Consider the following 24,297-nt stretch of genomic DNA (forward strand, 5'->3'; position numbering starts at 1 on the left):
ATTCATTCGTCAAGTGCTTACTGAGCTACAGCTGTGTGGCAGGCACTGTTCTGGGTGTTGGGGCCACAGCAGTGACGGGGAGAGCCGAGGTCTGGGTTTCAGGGGTGCTTTCATGTCCAGTTAGTGTGTGTGGTTGGTGGGCGAGGGGTAGAGCGGGGGACAGATACACTAAGCCCAGAAAGAAGCAGTGTGTGTCAGATACCTCTTTGGATTTACTGCTGTGATTAAGGTGAGACCCTGTGGTGTGACGAGATGACCTCCAAGAAGGCGAAGTTCAGGTTGAGACTTGAGTGATGGGAGGTTGGAAGTGCTGCCCAGCTCGCTCACCACCGCATGCCCCAGGCCCACAGCGCCTCCTCCAGAGCTTCCGCGTCCATGTTCTGGATTTGGAATGTTCCGGGTGATTGAAAGGTAGTGTGGTTCATATACCACGAAGTTCTCCAGCAGGGTCTGGGGCAGTACCCTGGAACCAAATGTTGTGTAGCAAGACGTTTGACTGTTCACACTAAGTGAGATAAATTAAGATGTAAACAGACTCAATCAGTTCATGTCAGTTTTTGCTGCCACAGAAATTTTGGCGCCTATATTGATGAGAAAGCTTTTGACTTTCAGAACTTTTTATACACTTTTATATTGCAATATATATATATTATATATATATATATATATATATATATATATATATATATATATATATATATATATATATATATATCGTGGCTCTGTAATGCCAGCTCCTTGTCCACCCTTCATTTCTCTGGTGTGAGAAGGCACTCACTGGGTGAAGGGGGGTGTGTGCACGTTTGCAGCAGGCAGGGGCCTGGGTGAGACGCGTTCCCGTCTGCTGAGGGCCTGTCTGTGGATTCATTGGCTCTCTCCGCTTCCCTGGGAGCCTCACAGCAGACCCGTACTAACTGAGTGGGAAAGGCTGAGCTGGGGAGGAGGGGAGGCCATGGAGCCCCACCGTCCTCCCAGTCTGCAGGGCCTTCTTCATGAAGGTGATTCAGAGCCCAGATTCCCTCCATACTGGCGTTTAGTGCAGGTCTCCTGGAGCTGTCCCCGGCTGCTTATGTATTCATCTATTCATTCACTTTAAAAAACACTTGGATACAAGGGTTTGTTTAAAAAAGGCAAAGCAAACAGGAAACAAAAGTGAAGGTCCTTCCGGAGAACGTGCCACGATCTGGAGAAGCCGTCGGGTGTCGTGGTTGTAGAGCAGGGACTCGGGCCAAGCTGCCCAGACTCCAGGCCTGAGCGGCCCGTGACCTTGAGCAAGCCACCTACCATCCGTGGCTCCGTTTTCCTCGTCTGTGAAATAGAGCTGATAGTACCCGTCTCATAAGGTGGTTGTATGGATTAATCAAGTGAAGTAGAATAAAACCTAGTTACAACGCGCCCTGTGTGTACAGTGTGTGTGCTCAGCCGTTCAGTCATGTCTGACTCTTTGTGGCCCCCGTGGACTGTAGCCCACTGGGCTCCTCTGTCCATGGGATTCTCCAGGAAAGGATACTGGCATGGGTTGCCATTTCCTCCTCCAGGGGATCTTCCTCACCCAGGGTTCAAAACCACACCTCTTGCGTCTCCTGCACTAGCAGGCAGGTTCTTTACCACTAGCGCCACCCGGGAAGCCCGTTGTGTACTTTGGCTCATGTTGTTATTGTGCTGCTGAGCACTGCTCTAGACACTGGGGACCTAGCAGTGAAGACGAGGGAGCTCTGTGGAGCTCTTAGCTGCTCTCATGGATCTTGTATTCTAGGCAAGTCTTGACCCTCTAAAAGCAGAGAACATTTCGTTTTCCATCCATCCATGTCTAGCACTATACTCGGCATCCATCAAGTCATCCCATTCTCAGCAAGGATTTATTGAACATCCATGCAGGCCCCTCTGCTAAGCCTGTGAGGCTTGTTAAACGATGTGAGACAGTCTGGCAAAGACAGATACACAAAAAACCATACTCTAGGGTAGAGTGATCAGCCCTGTAAAAGGTGCTTCAGAAAGACTTCTGGACTGGCTTGCACAAGCTTCAGCTCTTCTCAGCTTCTACCTGCCAGGTGCTTAAGGGAAAAGGCACCGTATTTATCTGAGTATCCTGTAACGAAAGGAGACACTAGGTGTGGCGTCAGTTGCCTGTTATTTTCCTGTCTCTGGTCCCAGTGGAAGCCGCTTCCGAACATCTGGTTGGATGTAGCTGATGGCAGATGTGTTGTTAGTGTTTCTTCTCGGACATTCCTAGCTGCCTGCTGCTGATCCCCATTTTGGTTATTGGACTTGTTCTTCATAGCACAATTCGGAGTTTCAGTAGGGCTGCAAAGCGTCGTAGAATTAAATAACCAGCTAGTCCATCCGAGTAACCCGTTTTGTGTCAGAGGCTCAGCCCTCTGTGGTCCTGCCATCCCTGTACACTCCCCAGCCCATATCCACCCAGAAACAGGCCTGTTTCTCATTGGCTCGTCTCTGAGGCTTTTCCTCAGAGGCAGGCCTGGCTCGGTCACCCCTCACACTCAGTCTGTTCGTGGCTCAGCGAGCTCAGCCGAGTGACACCGCAGCAGACGCTCCTTGCGTCTGAATTTCCTGCAGCCACTTTGCTCAGTGCTTTCACATGCTTAGTTTTCACTGACTCCAAGCACCTGACTGTGCTTTTGCTTCTTGAAACTCCAGGTTGCTTCTAGGGTAATCGTGTGGTGTCTAGTAGCAGTATTATCTGTGATAGAAGAGAAAAGAGGACGGAGACTCCGGGAAGTTGAATAACTCACCTAAGGTCACAGTTGGTTAAGCGGAGGCCTGACGGTTTATATTCAGGTAGTTGACTACGTACCTACACTCTTAATGGATTAAGAAACTGTGCCTCAGGCCTGTTGATCAGTAGAAATAAACTGACGTGCCATTCACTTTAAACCAAAAACGTACCTATTGTATGTGTGACTTTTGCCTTTCTTTTTCCCTCCAAAAGAAAATATCTTTGCGCCACATTTATCATAAGAAAATCCTGCTTTTAAAAATTGACTCCGCTTTTTACCTTTTCTCTTATTTCCTCAGTCAGAACTTAAACCAACAGGAAACCTTCAGTCGTCCAATAAAGAAGGAAACAAGTACAGTTCAGTCCACCCTCTGTATCCATGGGTTCTGCCTCCTCAGATTCAACCAACCGCAGAGAGAAAATATCTGGGAAGAAAAATTCCAGAAAGCTCCAAAAAGTAAAACTTGAATTTGCTGTCACTGGCAACTATTCACATAGCATCTGCCTTGTTCTTATAACTACTTACATAACATGTACATTGTATTAGGTGTTATTATACAAGTAACCTAGAGATGGTTTAAAGTATCCAAGAGGATGTGTGTAGGTTATATGCAAATACTTCACCATTTACGTAAGGATCTTAAGCAACTGCAGAGTTTGGTACCCACCTCAGGTCCTAGATCCAGTCACCTGCAGATACCTAGGGACAGCTGTGCTCAGGGAGTCTGGAGAGACACTTTGATCCTCCTGTGCTGAGCTCTTTGTCAGCTGCCTGAGAAGTACTCTATAGCTTTCTCGTTTAGTGCATCAAGGTTGAGCCAAGTTTCTGGGCATTTTGATTGTTCATAGCTTTAAAACCAGTCTCCACAGTCTCCTGGAAGGAGCTTCTGCATGGATCCTCTCACTGCCTCTGTGTGGCGTGCTTCGCGTGTTTCCCAGGCCCCGTACAGCTGTCCTGGGCTCTGTGGAGAGTTTTATGTAGAGTCGACCACGAGGCATCGCAGTGTAATGGATTCCTTTCCTTGTTTGTACAAGAAGAGCTAGGCTGGGGCGCCTCCTCAGTATACCTGCTGGTTCAGAACAGCCTGGAGGGGGGGGGGCATTTTTCCCTTTTTCCATTACACTTGCCAGTTTATTATCTGACATGTTTAGAGTGACGCTGTTTGATTAAAAGAAGTGAAGTGAAAGTCGCTCAGTCGTGTCCAACTCTTTGCGACCCCATGGACTATACAGTCCATGGAATTCTCCAGGCCGGAATACTGGAGTGGGTAGCCTTTCCCTTCTCCAGGGGATCTTCCCAACCCAGAGATTGAACCCAGGTCTCCTGCATTGCAGGCAGGTTCTTTACCAGCTGAGCCACAAGGGAAGCCCAAGAATACTGGAGTGGGTAGCCTATCCCTTCTCCAGCGGATCTTCCCAACCCAGAAATCGAACCGGGGTCTCCTGCACTGCAGGCGGATTCTGTACCAGCTGAGCTATGAGGGAGCCCTCATTTAAAGGCAGTACTTTCACTCAGTTGTGAACATTCTCATTCCTGGTATTGTTGGAAGAGGCGAATTTGGGGGCATAGTCACTTCAGACAGTCACAAGACCAACTCTGTCTGTCCCGGGCACTGGGCCCTGTGCTGCAGTCTTCTGCATGCATCGTAGCCCTTCATTCCTACCACTGAGCCTTCCAGTTCTTCATCTGCAAGAGGAGGCTGCCATACGTCTCTCCGTAGGGTTGTGTGCTATAAGGAAAAAGCGCTGTTAAAGTCTGCTTTAGGGAGTGTGCTCAGTCAACAAGAGAACAGCTTTGTCCTTGTGAGAGAAAAAGGATCCTCCCATGTGGAGGAGCTGGAAGGCTTTAAGCAAATACTGAAAATGTATTTGCTGCACTCATGACAAAGGTTGGAAGCTGGAATGAGCATAACAAAGGGTTATGAGCGCTCACTGAGTGCCGAAGGCTGGGAACGGATGACGAAGGGTCAGTACGCCCGGCCTTGAGGCATTCGAAGGCTTCCTTCTGACCACCTGTTTCTGAGAGCAAGGACTGTTGTTTCATAAGACTCCCTTTAGAGTTTCGCCAAAGCTATGTTATGGCTTGGGCGGTAGGAACTGTATTTTATGCTTGAATGTTTTAATGTTTATCTGGAATGGCTATTTGCAAGTCAGCCTTATGCTCTATTCCCTGAAAATTATAAAACTACACAATTGGATAATAAACTTTGTCAGCCCACTAGAGGCTGTCCCTGAGTGTCCTTTTCAGAGTGCAGGTCTTACACTCCCACCCCTCATTACTGGACTGAGGAAGAAACAGGCTCAGAGGGGAGAGAAAACGCCCAGAGATGCCCGGGATCACTTGTGCTGAAGCTGAGGTTTGAACTCAGGGCCATCTGACTACAAAGCTCATCCCCCTGCGCGGTGGCCACACTGCCTCTGGAGTTTCAATCTTTCTGCCAGAGTGCAAAGCAAAGCACTTGCCTCCTTAGACTTATTGCCCCTTAAGCCACCTGACCTTGTTCCTCCTATTCCTGAAGGGGAAAGGCAGTTGTTAAAAATGATCAGCAAAAAAATGCATCTTCCTGGATGTTTTCTTCATATTTCCTGATTCCTGCTCTCATAGGCCTTTGACCTGAGCAGCTCACTATTTCTTTCCTTCCACTCCTGTTATTCTCAGCTTGTCTGACATCACGGTTATAATCTTTTAAAGTCAGTGATCGTGAGCCCACTTACTGTTCTTCCTCCTTCGGAGTCACATCTGTGCTTCCTTTCCTTCTTCCCTACCTCCTGGCTTCATTTCCTGGGTAAGGGAGGGGTGGGGTGAGGCTGGTCAGACCCCTGATTTGGAGCCAGTTGCCTCCCAGCCAATGACTGGTTGATGGAAGCAGAAGAAGCTGATGGGGGCTGCTTTTGATGGTCATTGAGATGATGCTTAAGGCAGAAATGAGCATTTCATGACATGAGATAAAGGAAGAGTTAAACTGTCCAACTACATCTAAGCTGACTTTGAGCACATAGGAATCATTTTTTCTACCTATATAAGAAGTTTATAATAATCTAATTTGGAATTTTAAGTTGATCAGATTGATCATTTTTTAAAAATCATGTTTACTAGTTTCTTGACTGAAGTCTTTTCAGTGATAACTCAGCAAAAGATTAATGCTCAGAAGTCAGTGGCTAGAATCAAGATATGGACGTGTCCGGTGATTTTCACGTTACTCATTTCTCAGTTGGAAAAAACCCCCCGTTTTCTTTTAAGGGAGGAAGAGGGAAAAAGAAATAGCCAGGGACATAACTATTATATGGAAATATTCAGTTCTTCCCACAGACCTCACCTACGAGTGTCTGGGGAGAATAACAGACTAGTTTGTCAGCAGGCATGTGCTGCTTGCTGGGCCTCCAGCATTGCACGCTAGGGTTAATTTAGAGCAAAGAGCTAACTCACTGGGAAAGACCCTGATGCTGGGAAGGGTTGACGGTAGGAGAAGGGGCCGACAGAGGATGAGATGGTTGGATGGCATCACTGGTTCAGTGGACATGAGTTTGAGCAAGCTTTGGGAGGCGGTGAAGGACAGGGAAGCCTGGTATGCTACAGTCCAAGGGGTTGCAAAGAGTGGGACACAGCTGAGCGACTAAACAACAGTAAGGTTTTATCTAACACCCGGCCTCAGACGTCGCAGAGAGCCCTTTCCCCTCTTTCACTGCCTGAAGTGGAGACTTTTGGTGACTGGTACAATGTTTGTGTTTGAAAAACATATTTAAATTTCACCACTGCAAGTTCAGAGGCAGTTTCATAGAGAAATACAACAACATAGAATTTCAGTGCTTAAGGGACCTTCGGTGTAATTCTAGCCATCTGTTTTAGACTTCTGACCCAGGCCTTCGGCGTGCAATCACAGCTCGTATTGGGCGTTTCTGGTGGAAACACAGAGCTGATTCCGGGGTGCTGCAGCTCCCCTGCCGCTTCTCTTTTGGCCAGGAATGGAGAAAGGGCTGGGACCCACTTTGTGTTTGTGGGATCGCGTGTGGTGTGTGAATGGATAGTGATTCTAGGGTGGTCCAAGCCTAATTGCGGATGGCCCTTCTGACACGGGCTGCTTCCTCTAGTCGGAATGCGGGTGAGCGAGACTGCCCCCACGCTGTCCTCTTCAGAGAGCGTGTTCTCATGTCACCGCCCATTAAAAAGCTGTTAGGATGCCCTCATCAGTGCACTGTCAGACTTGCCTTGATCCTGTTTGTATTTCCTGCCTACATCTTCCTAAGCGGCCCTGTGACCTTCCCCCAAGATCCTTGTGAGCTTGGGCATTGCACTCTGGGACCCCTCAGGTACAGAGGCTGAGAGCCTGCTGTGAAAGGTACGGTGGTTCACAGGAGATGGGCAGCACCCTTGTCTGTTAGTGTTTGTGGCTCGTCTTTCCTTTTTGGCTTTCTTTTGTCTGCTTTCTCTCTCCTTCTACAAATAGTCCCTGTGATGGATGTTTCCTCCATTTCTAGCCGCATTCACAGTTTGCCTTTTAGTGAATCTGTTTGGATATCTGAGTGATAACTCTTCCGACTGATTGGCGTCTTCTGTGTATGATAACGTGCATACAGCTGCAGTGTAAACAGAAGCAGTTGTGGAGACAGGTCTATTAATAAAGGTGTGAGTTCTGAAACATTCCAGAGGAACCGTTCTAAACAGGCCTAAACATTACAGATATTTAAGAAAGAGAAAGGCTGCTGTCCATCCTCTCAATTTACTTTGACAGTTTTAAAGTCTGGACATTTGAGGATTCACGTGCAGGAAGCAGAAGCCCAGACGGCCTCTGGGAGGTGAATGATGCCGCAGCTGAGCCGGAGCGGGCCCCTTGGTTTGTGTCCTGCTTTCATGGTAATTGAAAGGCCTGAACCCAGTAGAGAACAAATGGGCAAATACATTGGAGGCTTCCTTCTTATGGTTTATTGATGCTGTTTTGCCCAAGTAAAGAGATCATTTACCCATAAAAGCTCAAATCTGAGGGTGTTTTTCTTTCTTTCTTTCTTTCTTTCATACTGGCTATTTGAAAGAAGCATTAGGAGATAAAAGGAGAAAAGAAGCTAATATCATTGTCTAATATTTAGATAAAAACCCAAGCAAAACAATTAGATTTATGGTATTTTTCTGTAGCTGTTTTCCTTGGCACAGATAATACCAGGCAACCTTGCTTAATTCTTTCTTTAGAGTTATGTTTAAAAGAGGAAACAGGGCTTTATTGTAAGACATGGTTCTTTCTCATTAGCTGGGAACAAAATACATTTCAATAATGAGGGGCAAAGGTCTTTGCAACTCAAAGTGGTGACGAAGTGTTCCTAGTTTTGCACAAATATTGCTTTTAGTTGAAAGCTTAATGGTTTAGGAGAAATATGACTCCTAAGTATGAGAGTGAGACTCTCGCAGGAGCCTCCCCCACCCGCCCGTGCCGCACATGCATATGGCAGCTTCGTGGCCTGTGGCTCAATCCACGTGTTGGTGGGTGAGTTGACCCAGGTGCCGTGTGTCCCTGGCTTGGCGCCGGGAGCCTAGTGCGCGCTCACGCCTCTTGGAAGGATTTTCAGTGCCCTTAGGCCCACCAGCTCTGGCTGTTCTGGTCAGCGCTCTGCAGGGGAAGTGGTCCTCCATGGCTAATGTCCTTACCTGTTACTGTCATGATATATTACAGAAATTCTCAAAGAGAATCCTAAGTGAAAACAGATTATGCATGTGGCTGCTCCTGGGCAATAAGATGATTTATAAAAACCCACGAAGCACTCCACAAGCACAGTTGCCCCATTAGGACACTGTCAAGGCTGCTAGCAAGGTCAGATGTGTTACTGCTGAGTCTAGAAACTAGGTTTTTGATGAGTCTAGAAACTGCTGAGTCTAGAAACTAGGTTTTTGACAATCTTGAGGTGTCTGTGGTTTCTCGATTCTTTTGTCTTTGAAGTTTTTGTTGCTAAATGGTATTAAAACCGTAAAGTGAGAGCATTTAGAACTTCCTCAAACTCCCCACCTTAGACATGACTGGAGTCAGTAGGAGGAAAAAGGCGTGTGACATCTCAGCGCTGAAAGGTGAGAGTGAGGGAGCAGACAGGAGCCGGCAAATGCTGGCGACGCTCCATGCTCCTTCCCTCAGCCTTGGTTCCTGGCCTGAGAAGAAGGGCTGCGTTTCACGGCCTGAGCAGTGATAACAAATGCCAGGCGCGCGGTTAAAAAGATGCAGCACACGTAAGACAACGGGACAAAGAATGGGAGCTGAGCCCTGAATGGCCTGTTTCCCTTTCACGATGCGTGAGACCCTGGCTGGTGACCTCTTTATGATCAGAGTCTCCTCTCCCGTAAAGTGGGGTGGAGTGGAGGTGGAGGGTGGCTTCCCCAGGCCTGCTCTCGGACGTTAGAATTCTGCGAGCGATTGGAGGACTGAAGCAATCGGAGGGCAGCCCCTAGGAAGGTCTTTTCCTGAGCTCAAGCCTGCAGAGGGGTTCGGCACTCCTGCTTTTTAGCGTTTAGAGTAAGTGGGAGGCAGGACTCTCGTGGCTCTGTCGTGACAGTGAACATCTGCAAAGCCGAGAGTCTGCTTCTGTTGGAAACCAGCTGCGAGAGGGCTGTCTGATGGAATCGTTCTGTTCTCTAGGTTGGCTCCAGCCACAGGCCAGGCCAGGGCAGAGTCTCCTGTTGGCCAGCCCACTTGTCAGTTGACAAATCCATTAGCATCTCCTGTACTTAACGCACTACCTTGCACGCTGTAGAGAATACAGAGTTATCAGTAGTAACAAGGCTGTGTCCTCACTGTATGTCTCCCTCGTGGCCAGCTTCACCCCTGGCCCAAGAAAGAACACCAGGCCTCCCTACCTGGATGCCACGTGCCAAAGAGAGGAGCTCTGTGCAGGGAGGAGGGGTGGGGCTCTCCAGCCCTTCATCTCTTCTTCCCCTTCTGTGGGCCCCCTGCACTCAGGCAGCCAAAATTTATCATAGCTTGGCTCTATCACATTCTTCATCCAGAGGGTTTAGTTACTAGAAGTACCAATGTGTCTTCCTAGCATTGTTAGGAACCTATATGTAATTCTGTGTAAAGTGATTTTTTTAAGATGGAGTTGAAATGCCTTAAGGTTAAGGAGAATCTGTCATTGCTGTTTTTAACTTGCTCCCCTCCTCCCCCAAGAAGCCTTTGATGGAAAAGAAAATAATCGGTATATTGAATGTGATCAGTGGGATGAATTTCCTTCTGTTTTCTTCTCAAACTTCTGTCTATTGCAAAACATGTCCTTTATTTATCTTGGAGCAGGTAGAGCATTCAGAACAGTGTGGAACATGGAAAACCAGTTGGAGGTCTAACTAAGCGGACCATTGCTCACTTCATTTTCTGAACCTGAGATTTAAATCAGAAACTTTGCATTTGAGTTCTGTTTTTAAAATAATTTCCTTTCATATTGTTTCCTCTCAGTCTGTTTTGTCATTTGTAATTTGAAGCATATTAAAGCTAACTGGATTTGAGCCTCAATAATTTGGACTTTAAAAATAAAGACCTTAGGCTATCCAGAGGAAAAGGGTTTGCTGTTGTGTGAAATTGTAGGGACGTTACTTCACCAGTTTTTGGTGAAGCCAAATACCCTCGTGATGTCTTTAGAAGCCTAGAGCTTGGAATTAAACCTCAGAGCTCGGTGGGTCCTTGGAGAAAACATAATGCGAATGAGCCATGTAAGGTCGCACAGCTTTTATTAGCAGCAGGTCCAGCAGCATGTTCGAGAGGCTCTTAGTCTGTACATTGGAATTCACCAGAACCTGATCACATTCCACACTTGTGCATGTCTAATATTACTAAAATAGCATTTATTCAGTAAATCAAGGTTTTCCTAATTCAAAGTGGTGTTTCCCTCAGATCATTATGAGGTATTGAAAATTTCGCAGGCAGAGAGCTAATTAGTAGGTATAATTGATTAGAAAAGGTTTTAGGTTGAGAATTGACCAAAAAATATGACGTTTGTTATAGAAAGTAGAAGTTTGACATGAACAGATAGGTTTCTCTTGGAACTGAGAAATTTTCTCTCAAAATTCAGAGAACATGGAAATAGCTAGGACTGCCAAGCAGCAGGCAATAAAGACCCCTCCCCCCAGCTGGCCACACAGCACTCCCGTTCCCCAGCTGCGAGACGTGGAAGTTCAGAGAATGGACTGTTTTATTTCTCTCCCACTTACATTTTACTCTTGCTGGTTAGTGGAGAAATGATCTTGGATAGAAAAATCACATTATAACTTTGATAAGTTGCCTTTTGAAATCGAGTTGTTTCCATGCCACAGACATTTGGAGCAAAGTATGTTTATTGAAATATATTTTTATAGAAAATATTACCGAACCTGTAATTGAACACGTATGGCAGTATTTTGAGGAGTGATATGTTCTTAATGTTAATTTGTGGATTAGCTCTGAACTCCCTTCTGCTGTTTTAAAACCTTTGGCTGAGTGAACATTTTCCAAGAGTCTTTGCAGATCTACGCAGTGTTTCATGGAATAGAGTATTTAGTGCTTAAATAATGTATAAATCCAGTTGGACAGGAGCTGCCTGTCAGTTTTATTAACTTTGACCTTTTCTCCCATTATAAAGATGCTTCGGTAAATATTTAATGGGCCCCTTATAGATCTTGACAGTCGGAGCTGTGTTCCTGGAAACTGGGAACCGTATATATGATTAACAAATGTCGCTTAATCACTGTGAGTCAGCTTTCAAGGGCAGGTTTTGTTCTGGGAGAAGAAAACTCCTTCCATCTCCATGTGCTCTCGGGTGTGGCCTACATTGAGAGCATCCAAGATGGTAGAAGTCTCATCGGAACCCTGGGAAAGACAGGCAGCAGCTAGCATGCATTTCTGCTGTTTGGGGGTTTTTGTTTGTTTGAGCAAATGATCAAAATGATGCCAGGTGGACAAAATCACCCTGCCACTCTGCATAGTTAGCAGGACTCTTCCACTCAAAAGAGTCAGCAGGGCTGGAATGGCTGAGCTTGCATGGACCCTAATAAGATACAAAGGAGAAGGAGAGCCAGAAGGAGAGATGGTTCCTGGAGCCAGGAGGGTCCCCTGCCAAGCTGTCTTTCCCTTTAATTCCATAAAGCCCCATGCATATTGCACTCATTGCAAATTCTGGTGGGGAGGATCGAAACCCAAGTAGCTGACATTTTGAAACATTGTCTTTCAAACTTGTACTGTCCCTTGCTTCCATTGATTTCCCATTTAAGAAATCTGTAGGAGAAAAATAAATTTGAGCAAAATTCATTGGTCTGCGATGAGTTGTTACAGCCAAATTATACCCCCCTTTTTCCACCTCGAGAAGAGCTCCGTTTTTATTATGAATGTGATATGTCTCTGTCTTGTATTGTGCAGCCATAAGGCTCCCATAGCAAATCGACCAAGTAAATCAAGAGCCTGTTAAAAAGCAATATGGATGCTCCAAACACAGACATTTCGGTCTTTCCTGGGTCACTGGATAGCTTCATTTTTATAGCTACTTTCAAGAAGCAGATCATTTCAATTGGTTGTGTTTTCTTTCACTCTCTGTTTGTGTGCAGCCCAGTGGCTTTACGGGAGGCCATTTATTTTTCAGGACGTTATTACCCTTTGCATCCAGGGCCCAACCCCTTTTATATGGTGGTCACCAATTTCATTACCATGAGCTGTAATGTAGCTGACTCTGCAAAGGAAATCTATCCATGGAAGAGCATTTTGAAAAGAAATTCAGAGCTGCAGAATGAATTACTATTTGTATATTCAGTTAATTCTAAATAAATGTTTGAAAGACCTTGCTTAATTTGAGGAGGAAAAAAGAAACATGTTGGATGTTATAAATGTTCTCAATCCAAGTTTCTTAGCTTGATGTTTTCAAGTTCGAATGTTTTATTTACATCTGTTCAAAATTGGGATACCTTTCAGGGATAATTTTGTTATAGAGATGGATGACAACTCTTCACATCTAAAGTACAAAAGTATGGGATATAAGTCCTGTTTGGTTTAGAACTAGGCAGTATTATTTCTCTTTTCCAATAGAGAAAGTCTAGAGGAGTAAAATGATCTGTTCTGAGTAACCTCGAAGCTCAGCAGTCTGTCAAAACAAAGCGAACGATGCTGGCCCTGAGCCCGCTTAGAGTCTGCCGCGTCCTCGCTTGTATTGTTCCAACTCATGTGCATGGAGTGGAATTAACTTCTTCAGCCAGTTCTCTTCAGTGAGCCTGTATCCATTTGTGTACACTGTCATGAGATACATTCCTGTGCTTATTTTTGTGATCGATACTTGTATCTTAGCCACTGGGAACAACAGCCCAGCTGTATGTTTGAATCTGTTTATGATCAGTCTGTTGTGCTCCTGTTGACCACAGTGGTCTGTGAGTTATGTTTTTTATTACAAGCAAGACATGACAGTAGCAAGAGTTCCTAGAACTAATTTTTTTTTTAAGGAAACCCACTGGATCCTCTTTTTGAAAAATGGCATAAGCTTTAAAACCATTTACATAAAGCGAATGTGAACAGAAGTGAAAAAAGAAGTAAAAAATTACCACAATTCTCCTTAGAAATACACTGTTAACCTTTTGGAGAGCATGCTTTAACCTTCTGGAGAACGTTTTTAAGCACCTCTTTGTTTACAATACCTTTTTTAAAAAATTCAACAAAATGATGTTGTAAAGTTCTTTATGTATTTACCCAATTTCCCTCTTATTATTGGGCCTTTAGATTGGTTTCGGTTCTTTATCATTTTGTAACGCTGTGATGAGCATCCTTATTCATGCTTGTTTTCCTGCTTGTCTGATTATCTCCTATGAATACATTTCTTGAAGCAAGATGTTAGCAGGTATATTTGAAATTATTAAAAATGTTCTGAGCTGGTAAGATGTATCAAGTATTGATAGTTTACTAGCCCTTGTCCTGCTTTTACCAAATGTTATTTTTCTTCCCCTTTTGTTTGGTTTTCCTCTGCAGTTGCAGTACCACGCAGGTCTGGCATCTGGCCTTTTGAATCAACAGTCGTTGAAACGTTCCGCTAACCAGATGGGAGTGTCTGCTAAACGTAGACCAAAGGCTCAACCCACGACTCTCGTCTTACCGCCTCAGTGAGTGATGGGTTGGAAAAAGTTCTTTCGTCCTGGGTAAACTCTAATTTGTGCTTGTTTTTGGCTAATGGAAACTCATTTTGGCAAGGTCGTTCTTTCTTTTAAAAACATTTCTGTTAAGATTGGAGACCAAACACGTAGGTCACCTATTTTGCATCGGTCTTCAAAGAAGCAGTTACAATGCATTCCCCAGTTTACCTGGTCTGTGTGTGTCTCTAGGACGTTAAGATACCTCATGGCTTATTCTTTGTTTCCTTTCTCAGTCCCAGAGTTGGCAGAGTGTGAGTGCAGTTCTCTGTATTTCACAAATGAGGCCACCGAGGAGCACGCTTTGATAAACTGCAGGCCGTCTAGGGAATCTGGTAGCCCTGGGATTAGAATCGGTGCCGGGCTCACTTGTTCTTCTTTAGAAGAGTAATATGCGTGCTCTTCCTTTTCCCAGTAGAGAGAACAGACGCTGTAAAGTGTACGTTTGGATGGATGGTTTTTTCACGTGTCTGCCTCTGTGTAGCTCCACCTAGATCACGCCACTGGCCACCACTTCCAGGACTCCCTGAGAATTCTTCTCACGTTCCCACCCTGTACACAGGCTGCCACCTCCCTAAGTTGACCACTGTCCTGACTTCTTTGAACAATTAATTTGACCTGTTCTTGAACTTCGTATAGATGCAGTCACACATGTAACTTTTATATGAGCTGTCTTCACTCAACATAACAGCTGTTAGACTGCTTGTTCTTTTTTGTTGCTGCGGAGTATTCCTTTGAAGATGCCATAGTTTTTCCACCCATTGGATTGGCCTTTACTCGAAACCTCAGGAGTTGAGAGCCATGGCTCACTCAGTGATGTAGAATCATAAATTGAACACACCAGTCTTTGCTGGTGGTTTTTTCACTCCACACACAGACTCCCCTGGAAGAGGTGCTGCCTCCCAAAGGCTTGACCTGGTTTTTAAACACATTGCCCAGCTCAGCCTGTTCTCCTATTGTACCCTCTTTCCTTAATATCCTCCGTTACAGACTACATTTTGAAGTTTCCAGTCTGAAGGGGGTTTGCAGGGGAGATTCAGTTGTTTGCCTTTACACAGGATCTCATTTGTATTGTGTTTGGTTAGCAAATACTTATTATACCTCCTGTCTGCCGTGCACTGTCCCCAGCTTTGGGGATACAGTCACAGGCAAGACAGGCATGGTCCCATCTTCTCAGAGCTTTTGATTTACTGGGGAGGAAAGGCAAAAAGCAAGTACCCCTAAGCAAATGAATAAACTAGTACAGTAATTTCTGGTTATGATAAGTACTTCTGAAGGGAACACATAGGATGGTAAGGAGGGGAGGCTGCTTAAAACAGGTGGTCAAAGAAGGCCTCTCCAAGGAGCTGGTGCTGGGGGAGACTTGAGAACAGGGAGGAGAAGGACCAGTGAGGAGCTGGGAAAACTACAGGGGATGATTCTGGGGGGTCTCTTCTCACCAGTGGATGCTCGCAGCCCACCATTTGTATGACTTTCAGGTTTTCTTCACCAGCAGCATTTGCTTCCAGGGTGGGATGAACATAACCAGCTGGCCTCCAGCAAGTTCCTTTTTGTCTGCCACACACACAGGCACCATCCTTTCCAGAGACCGCAGGGCCAGCTTCCTCGAGTGATGCAAGAAAGAGGGGGTTTTCACCATTTGGCAAAAAGCTTCTTCTGTCTGATGCTTTGCGCATGTTGACTTGGCGATTCTGCACATCTCAGCTCTTGGCTTTCAGAAGTCTAGTGGGCCTTATAACTTGTCATCCTCCCTGCATGGCTTGTCCACTGAGGCAGGATGCGTGGTGAGAAGTGAAAGACTTTCTAATGGTCCCACAAGACTGGAGCCAGAAGTGTTTGTTGCTAACTCTCTCCCGACAAAAGTCAGTTCTTAGTCCATCTGTTCACCATTTGTTAATTTGCATTGGCTTGAAACCTGTTTACAGGTGACATGCTATTATGAGGACACTTAGAAACTATTTTAAGCAGCAAGGCAATCAACAGACTCTGTTCTCATGCCGAGAAAAAAAAGCTGGGTGTTCACAACTGTCATTATAAATTTATAATAAATCACTCAAAATACTTAGTTTCAAAGAGAAAAGTGGTTCCCGTGGCCTAAGAACCCAGTGTTGAAATGATTTCCTATGCTTGATGCCTCTTTTCCTGTGAAAATTGACTGCAGCCTTTTCATATCCTTGAGCTTTGTGGATTCACATTATCCTGACATCCCTTTTTAGAGCAGCTGTCCAGTAGCAGGATCTATAACTAAAGGACATTCTGTTTGCTTTTACTGAGCACCTACTATGTGCCACTTACTGTGTTAGTTGTCAGGAGTAGAGACACCAGTATATGGCATAGCTGCTGACCTAATTGAATCATACATTGTAAAAAAAAAAAAAAAGAAACTAGTAATATATACATATTGTAGATTTTGAAAAAAAAGTCAAAGATTATTAAAAAAGAAAAAATAATAGTGCTGTCATCCTGATAAAGTTACCGTTACAGTTTTGATGGCTGTTCTAGATTTTTTCCCTATGCATGTGTAATATATAATTTTTAAAAACAAAAACCAGCCTTTAAGAAGAAATGTCTTGTGATACTGTTCTTCTATATCACATCCCAACATTTATTGTAGTTGTTAGGTTTTAAGGTAGTATAATTTGACCCATGGAGTATTTAAAATTGCCTGTTAATCAGCCGTGTTGTGGTTTTATCTATAGGACATTTCCTCATTACAGAACTCTTACTATAAACATGGTATGACCATAAACTTTGTCTTTAAGGAAATGTCTTGTGAACTCCCTTAAAGATATCACCGAAATGCCCCAGGGTTGCTGCATTTTCATCTGTTGCTACAAATTGCCCCAGACTTGGTGGGTTTAACGACAGTAAACATGATCACCCATATTTTCTGTGGGTCTGGAGTCCGGGAGTAACCTGGTTCAGAGCCTCTCATAACACTGCCGTCAGATAGCCAGGACCACAGGCATCTGAAAGTTGGACCAGGGTCCAAAGGCCACTTCGAAGGTGGTCACTCGCGTGGCAGGCAATTTGGGGTTGGCTGTTGGTGGGAGACCTCAGTTCCTCCCCACACAGGCCTCTCCGCAGGCTGCCTGAGCGTCCTCTGGACATGCGGGTGACTCTCCCAGGGCAGGCGAGCCAGGCAGAGCCTGTCCTTTTTATGGCCTCACCTCAAGATGTGTAGCATCAGTTCCACCTGTTCTGTGGATTAGGAATGAGCTGCCGAGTCTGACTGACACTCGTGGGGAGAAGGTGAGGTGCTCTCTTCTGAAGGAAGGAGTGTCCAAATTTGCAGACATGTTTTAAAACCACCACGATTGCCAAAGAGGAGAGACACTGCACAGAGAGTCGGGTGGTGGGGCCTGTGAGCCCCATTCTCTTGTTTATCCAGCAGATATTTACTTGGGGCCTACAGGTGCTGGGTTCTGTGCTCTGAGCTGGGGATTTGGAGACGAATAAGACAGGATTTTGGCTTTGGGGATGCTCTGAGTAGACACAGAGGAACAGACGAGCAGCAGGGGATGACCAGACTGCAGCTTCATAGTCAAGCGTGCCGGGTCCCAAGGGCCGGATCCTCACGTGCTCGAGAACGCCACGGCAGCGCCAAGAGAGCCCACGCGGGCACCAGACTCACTGAATTTCTCCGCTGCCGGCCGGGAGGGATGGAGGCTTCCTCGTGGAGAGCTAGGAGCTTTCTTGCATAGGCCTACAGAACTCTGGGGAAAGGGTTTATTTCTAAACAGTGGAGGCGGCGGTTAAGGGCCAGGGGCTGGCCTCCTCGCCCGCCCTCCCCTAGAACTCTGTGTGTCTGCTAGTGCGGAGGCGCTTGGGTTGGCTTGTGTCAGCAGTTGGGTGGTGTGGAAGCTGCTGCCCCGAAGCCTCTTCCTGAGCGTGCTGAGACCACAGTTGTGGCAAGAATGCAGGAGGTTTGTACCATCATTGATGTGTTTGTTTTTAAAGTGCAGTTGGCTTTAAAAGCAATAGTCTTTGAAGACTCAGATTCCATGCCTCACGCACCCCCCCACCCCCACCCCCGCCAAGTTCCCAGAGGATTAGTGATTTGTGGGATTAACGATTCATATTTTTCTCCCCTTCCAAAGACGCTTGTAAGGAAACAAGATGCTGTTCGTGATGAAAGATCTCTGATCCTATATTAGCATTCAGAGGGCCCTGGTGAAGCGACCTCACTCCCAGATTCCCGAGTCTTCTTAAGTCTTTTGCAGAAGAACAGACACCATCATTTTCATAAAGGAGGCTGTGTCCCCTGTTGCTGGGTAAACATTGTTCGCCTTTGACCTTGTGAGACTGGGCTCAGTCTGGGAAGTGGCTGTCACACTTGACTGACCTGTAAGTTGCACCTGGAGATCCCTGTGTGTCAGCTGGCGCCTTATTTCCTTGTGCCGTCGTGGATGGCAGCTTCAGCTCTATGAGACCTCGCTCCATGTACTCTTGTGGCAGCGTGGGGTGTTGGTTTTAATCATTGTGGCCAAGTCACACACAATCAGTGTGACTCCTGGGTTTCATCAGAGGTGAAAGAGCCTTGTGTGTTCTTATTTTGCGCATGTAGATCTCATTCAGGTTTTTTTTTTAAATACTTATTTTCATTTATTTGGCTTCACTGGCGTGTGGGATCTAGTTTCCCAACCAGGATTCGAACCCGCACCACTGCATTGGGAGCTTGGAATCTTAGCCACTGGACCATCAGGGAAGTTCCAGGTTTCACTTAGGTTTGAGGGGGAAAAAAATTATTTGTTTTACAGAAAGGTTATTTTTAAAAGTATTACCTGCCCCGCCCCTCCCCCCCCATGCTGGAGGTTGTGACGCCAGGCGGTTTCTGGGTATCACCTTATGGTTTGTGAAGAGGTCCTGCCTGTGAGACTAGGGGCACTTCAGAGGCCGCCTTCTCTCATCCCTGGGGATGCGCCGGCCCTGCTCGCAGCCCAGAGCGGCCCTTCTGCTCATTCACTGGGTCCAGTGCCCCCTCACCTGCTCCCAAGCATTTCTGCAGGGGCCCCCTGTTTCTCTCCCACCCCGTCCGTGTTACCTTTCTCCTCCTTCGCTCTTGGTAGAATGGAAATGGGCGAACCCCAGAACCATCTCCTGGGAGAACACCGACTCCTAGTGCCTCCTCTTTCACCTTCCCACCCCCGCGCCTGTCTACAGCACAGCTCCTTGAAAGACTTGACTGCACTTGCCTCCAGTTTCTCGGCTGCCCCAGGCAACAAGCGTTCTGATTCCGATCCCCGTTCTCCAGTTTCGCCTCTTCTAGCACTCCTCGTAAACGGAGTCATGCGGAACACAGTGCTTTCTCCTGGGCTGCTTTTGTGCGACGTGATGTTTTGGAGATTGGTTCGTGTGTGTTAGAGCTCTGCTCCATTTTATTGCTGAACATGATTCCTAACTGTTCTCGGGAGCACACTAGTGGCACTTCCTCATCCTTTGGCGTCTGCTTCAGTGTTGTCTCATATCTCTGAGAGTGCGAGGCATCTTCACTTCCTGCTCCTGCTCTTGGATGACCTACCTCGAGTTTGAGTAATAATGACATACAAAAACCACGTGCCGGGACAAGTGTTGCTGGGGAGAAATGCCACCGATGGAGGCAGTCACTGGCATAATGACACCGCTTGGCCACCTCAGGGTTCCAGTGTTTGAACAGCAGATTGTCTCGGTATGGCCACTGATTGGGTTCTGGAAGTTGAACTGAAAGGCTCATATTCTGCCACTGCCTTGCACACTAGCTCCCGAGAAGATCATGGACTTGAAATCACACACGGTGCTTGTATAGGTGACTGGATTCTCACTAAGGCACGTGGTAGGTGCTGCCTCTGCTCTCGAAAGGGAGAGGCTCCTGTTGTCTCTTGCTTAATGTGAAACTGCCAGGAGACCTGGAGAGCAAAGCGGAGACGTGGATCCGTGCTGGGTGACAGTGATGAATGAGGGCCCCCGCTCTTCGTGGTCATTGACGTTGAAATTGAGAAAGGCAAATATTTGCCAGGATGAGCATACAAAACCCGGGTCTCTTCCTGTAGCTTCCTGGCCATTACATCATTCTCTCTCCTGTTGCTGATTTTCCTAGACCTTTTCTATGAGTTTTTTCCTCAGCCGCACAGAGATGAAACTCCAGGTTTCTGTGTTTGCTTTGCTATTACAGAAGCCCTGATTTAGCCGTCATTTGATAGTGACTGTGACCCTGCTTCCTTGCAGCTACCTAACCCTTCTCTTGATTACTTGGGCTTTGTTTTGCCTCCCGAGGATCTTGATATTTTGTTGAGGGCAGCATTTGGTTGTATGTTGATAGGTTTATATTTAAGTGCTTCACCTCAGATGGTGAGAGGAGCCCTGAACAGGAATGTTTGGCATCTCTTTTCATGGGAGTTTAGTTTGTCTCTGAGCAGAGGAGGCTCAGATGATAAAGGATCCACCTGCAATACAGGAGGGGTTCAGTCCTGGGCTGGGAAGATCCCCTGGAGGAGGACATGCCCACTCCAGTATTCTTGCCTGGAGAACCCCACCGACAGAGGAGCCTGGCGGGCTACAGTTCATGGGGTTGCAAGGAGCTGGACATGACAGTGACTAAGGATTTTTCACTTTTCACTTTCAAAGCATCAGTTAATATACCACAAATGAGAAGCAAACCGATTGATTGCCGTGAGTTTTAGAAATATACAGCATCACCTCCTGTAATCCCCTCATCCAGGTTGCTTATTTGCCAGGCCTGCACTCCCTGGGCCTCAGCTGGGGAGCAGAGCCAGTGTGTTGTTGGCTGTTCTGAGTGTCCCCGAAAGGAAACAGAGAACTTTGCAGCTTTTAAGTTTCCTTGAGGTTGGCAAAAAGTCATCAAAACTTGAGTAGAGATTCACAAAATTCCCCTTTCCCCTACTGGCATGTATTAAGTAACAATATTCATTAGATACCACTGAGAGGCTGTGTAATAAAGAAATAATCCTAGGCCTTGGTGGCTCTCACTCTCCAGAAGAGTTGAAATTGAGAATATAATTAAAGATTAAAACATTGTTTGCATGCTAGAACATGGAGAAATCTTTCTCTCCATTGTGGGACCATATTAATAAGGAAGAGATCAGTTTCCAATAACCAAGACCACAGAAGCTCATTTATTAACATCAGTCATATAGAAGCTGTCTGACTCGTTACTTCTTTGTCTTCTTCCTACAAGACTGGAGCTGTGTCCAGGAATAGTGAGGGATATCAGCCTTATCTCAAAAAAGAATTTATCAAAATCTATCCAGCATCCTAAATTTGGATGGGAGTGTTCACAGGGAAAGGGGGTAGCAGAGGATGAGATGGTTAGATCACTGACTCAGTGGGCGTAAATTTGGGCAAACTCTGGGCGATAGTGGAGGACGCAGGAGCCTGGCATGCTACAGTCCATGGGGTAGGACAGAGTCAGACACGACTTAGAGACTGAACAACAGTTCAGTTCAGTCGCTGAGTCACATCTGACTCTTTGTGACCCCATGGACTACAGCACGCCAGGCCTCCCTGTCCATCACCAACTCATGGAATTTACTCAAACTCATGTCCATTGAGTCGGTGATGCCATCCAACCATCTCATCCTCTGTCATCCCCTTCTCCTCCCACCTTCAGTCTTTCCCAGCATCAGGGTCTTTTCAAATGAGTCAGTTTTTCGCTCATTGGCCAAAATATTGGAGTAATTCACTGTATTCCTCTGTTTGTCAAAAAATAATTTCCATGCTGTCAGGTTCAGCCAGTTTTTTATGCAAAGAATAAAAGGTTGATAGGAACTTGTGTACCTGCCTGTGTTGAGGTTGTATCATTGAGGCTGGGAAAGAGGCAAGAACACCATAAAATCTTGTCAGACCACCTCGACACAGTGACAAAAAGAAACCTTGATGGTCAGATACCTTGTACTCCGAGCTCCTTGCAGCCCACTGCACCCTGAACCGCAAAGGGGACTCAGAGAAGAGCCTGGGGCCTTGCCCAATTGGATTGTAAAAGTTTAACTGCACAAGCGCCATTTCATTTTCTCTCTCTGCTTTTTTGTTGCTGTTCACATTTGTTTGTTTTCCATTTGCCTCAAAATCGAATCTGAAGGCGTTCAAAGCCGAGGGTGCAGGATCATCTTCTCGTGCATCCAGGCGCCGCTGTCGCCTGTTCTTGCTCTTTAGAGCTTTTGAGGGCCCAGAGAAGACGCTGTCAGTAATAGTTCTTGAAATGTCCTTTTCTATGTTTATTGCTAGTGTTATTGGCAGGCGGAGGAGGAAAGTGTCTTTCTCTGTCTGCAGCATTGGCTGGGGAGGGGAAAATGTGGTTCAGGGACTGGGCAGAAAGAAACTGTCCGCTCCCGGCTCTGTACAACTTCCATGTGGTAGCCAAATGCCTCTGGCTTTGCCGCTCTCTGCCTTGTGTTTTGTTGAGACTGGAAACTCCTTGGGGACCAGGGATCCCTGCATCCCCTTCCTGCCCAGTCTTGGCTCGCCTGAGTGAACCAGCCCTCGCTCCCCGCCCAGCTGCTGAGGCAAGAATGTCTTTTTACAAGATGTGCTGGTCGTCATCGTTTGTGCTGCTCATGGCTCTCAGTAAACTGGAAGCATTGAGCGTTGGATATTTAAGTGGATGGGAACCAGGACTTCTCCACTGATTAGGAGTCCACCTGCCAATGCTGGGGACGCGGGTTTGATCCCTGGTCCGGGAAGATTGCATGTGCCTCAGGTCAGTAAGCCTGTGCTCCGCTGTGACAGGAGCCCACACTCCAGCCCGCACACGGCAGCCAGCAAGCAGTCTTTATCACCGCGCCTGGAGAAAGCCCGAGCACAGTGACGAAGACCCAGCACAGCCGGAAGTCAAAGGAATCCGTGGCTGAGCACCAGGCGCAGGGGTGCCTGCAAGTGAGCATGCGAAGATGCCTCTGCTGCATGGGGCACAGGACTGGATCTGCAGGCTCCAGCAGCAGGCAGGGCCTGAAAGGCAGGCGGAGGCCTCATAGCGACCACCGCGAGGGCAGCAGGCCCTGGGGGCTCATGAGCAGGGCTGGGGTGTGCAAAGCATTGTTTTAGGACAGTTAATCAAGTGGAAGAATGCAGCTAAATAAGGTAGTCCTTTGTAGCTGTTAAAAAGATAATTGGTTCATGTTACTTATCTTTTATCCCTCTGTTTGGGCAGGAGAAAAATCTCCAGGAGAAATAAACGAGGAATCCCTCATAAATATTAATGTAAAAATCTGTCTATGGAGAATAAATATAGGGACATTTTGCTTTAAATGCTCTACGTCGTGGTGCTTCATTAGCATATGTGTTGTAAAAGATCCTCCTCTCCCCTTGAGAAAACCGTATTTAGTTCAGCTAATAGCTGCCTGCTGAAAGCCGCAGGTGGTCGAGATCCTCCTCGTACTTCAGATGGCCAGGAGAGCTGCCGTGCCTGGCGTCAGCCAGCCAGTTTCCTGGGCTCACCGTCCTCAGGAGTGCTGGGCCCCGGCAGGAAGCCAGCAGCGAGTCCTAGATCCAGTCTCATTTTCTGGCATTCACCAAGCCCTCTCTGTAGGCTGGACGTGTACTTAATCAAGCTGGCACTGTAAGGTGTTCAAGTACTCCTGTCTGTATAAACAGATAGAAGAGAATGAGTTGCCTGTGAAGCTGGTTAGGTTGGAGGCACCCACAAGCCTTGGGAGAAGCAATATGGACCTGCTTACACTCCATGCCTCCCACTTCTCAAAAGTGTTGGGGAAGGGACTTCCCTGGGGGGTCCAGCCAAAAAGAAAGTCCTCTTCATTTTAGGGGACTAGAATGCAAAAGTAGGAAGTCAAGAACTACCTGGAGGAATAGGCACATTTGCCCCTGGTGTACAAAATGAAGCAGATCAACGGCTAACAGAATTTTGCCAAGAGAATGTGCTGGTCATAGCAAACACCCTCTTCCAACAACACAAGAGAAGACTCTACACATGGACATCACCAGATGGTCAATACCAAAATCAGATTGTTTATATTCTTTGCAGCCAAATGCGGAGAAGCCCTACACAGTCAGCAAAAACAAGACCAGGAGGTTACGGTCACTCAGATCATGAACTTCTTATTGCCAAATTCAGACTTAAATTGAAGAAAGTAAGGAAAACCACTAGACCATTCAGGTATGACCTAAATCAAATCCCTTATGATTATACAGTGGAAGTGACAAATAAATTCAAGGGATTAGATCTGATAGAGTATCTGAATACCTATGGATGGAGGTTCATGACACTGTACAGGAGACAGGGATCAAGACTATCCCCAAGAAAAAGAAATGCAAAAAGGCAAAATGGCTGTCTGATGAGGCCTTACAAATAGCTGAGAAGAGAAAAGACACGAAAGGCAAAGAAGAAAAGGAAAGATATAGCCATTTGAATGCAGAGTTCCAAAGAATAACAAGGAGAGATAAGAAAGCCTTCCTTAGTGATCAATGCAAAGAAATAGAGGAAAACAATAGAATAGGAAAGACTAGAGATCTC

At 46.3% G+C, this 24,297-nt stretch overlaps 1 protein-coding gene across 3 annotated transcripts in view; it reads left to right on the top strand.

Moving 5' to 3' along the window:
* Positions 1–24,297, top strand: part of MED27 (mediator complex subunit 27) — a 216,108-nt gene that overhangs the window by 56,011 nt on the left and 135,800 nt on the right. For all 3 annotated transcript variants that reach the window (XM_004007131.5, XM_027966245.3, XM_042248035.2), the window contains exon 3: positions 13,678–13,808. In XM_004007131.5, coding sequence (XP_004007180.2) covers positions 13,678–13,808 — 131 coding nt within the window. The remainder of the gene's footprint in view (positions 1–13,677; positions 13,809–24,297) is intronic.

The sequence above is a fragment of the Ovis aries genome, chromosome 3 (genome assembly GCF_016772045.2).
Source record: "Ovis aries strain OAR_USU_Benz2616 breed Rambouillet chromosome 3, ARS-UI_Ramb_v3.0, whole genome shotgun sequence".
Taxonomy (NCBI): domain Eukaryota; kingdom Metazoa; phylum Chordata; class Mammalia; order Artiodactyla; family Bovidae; genus Ovis; species Ovis aries.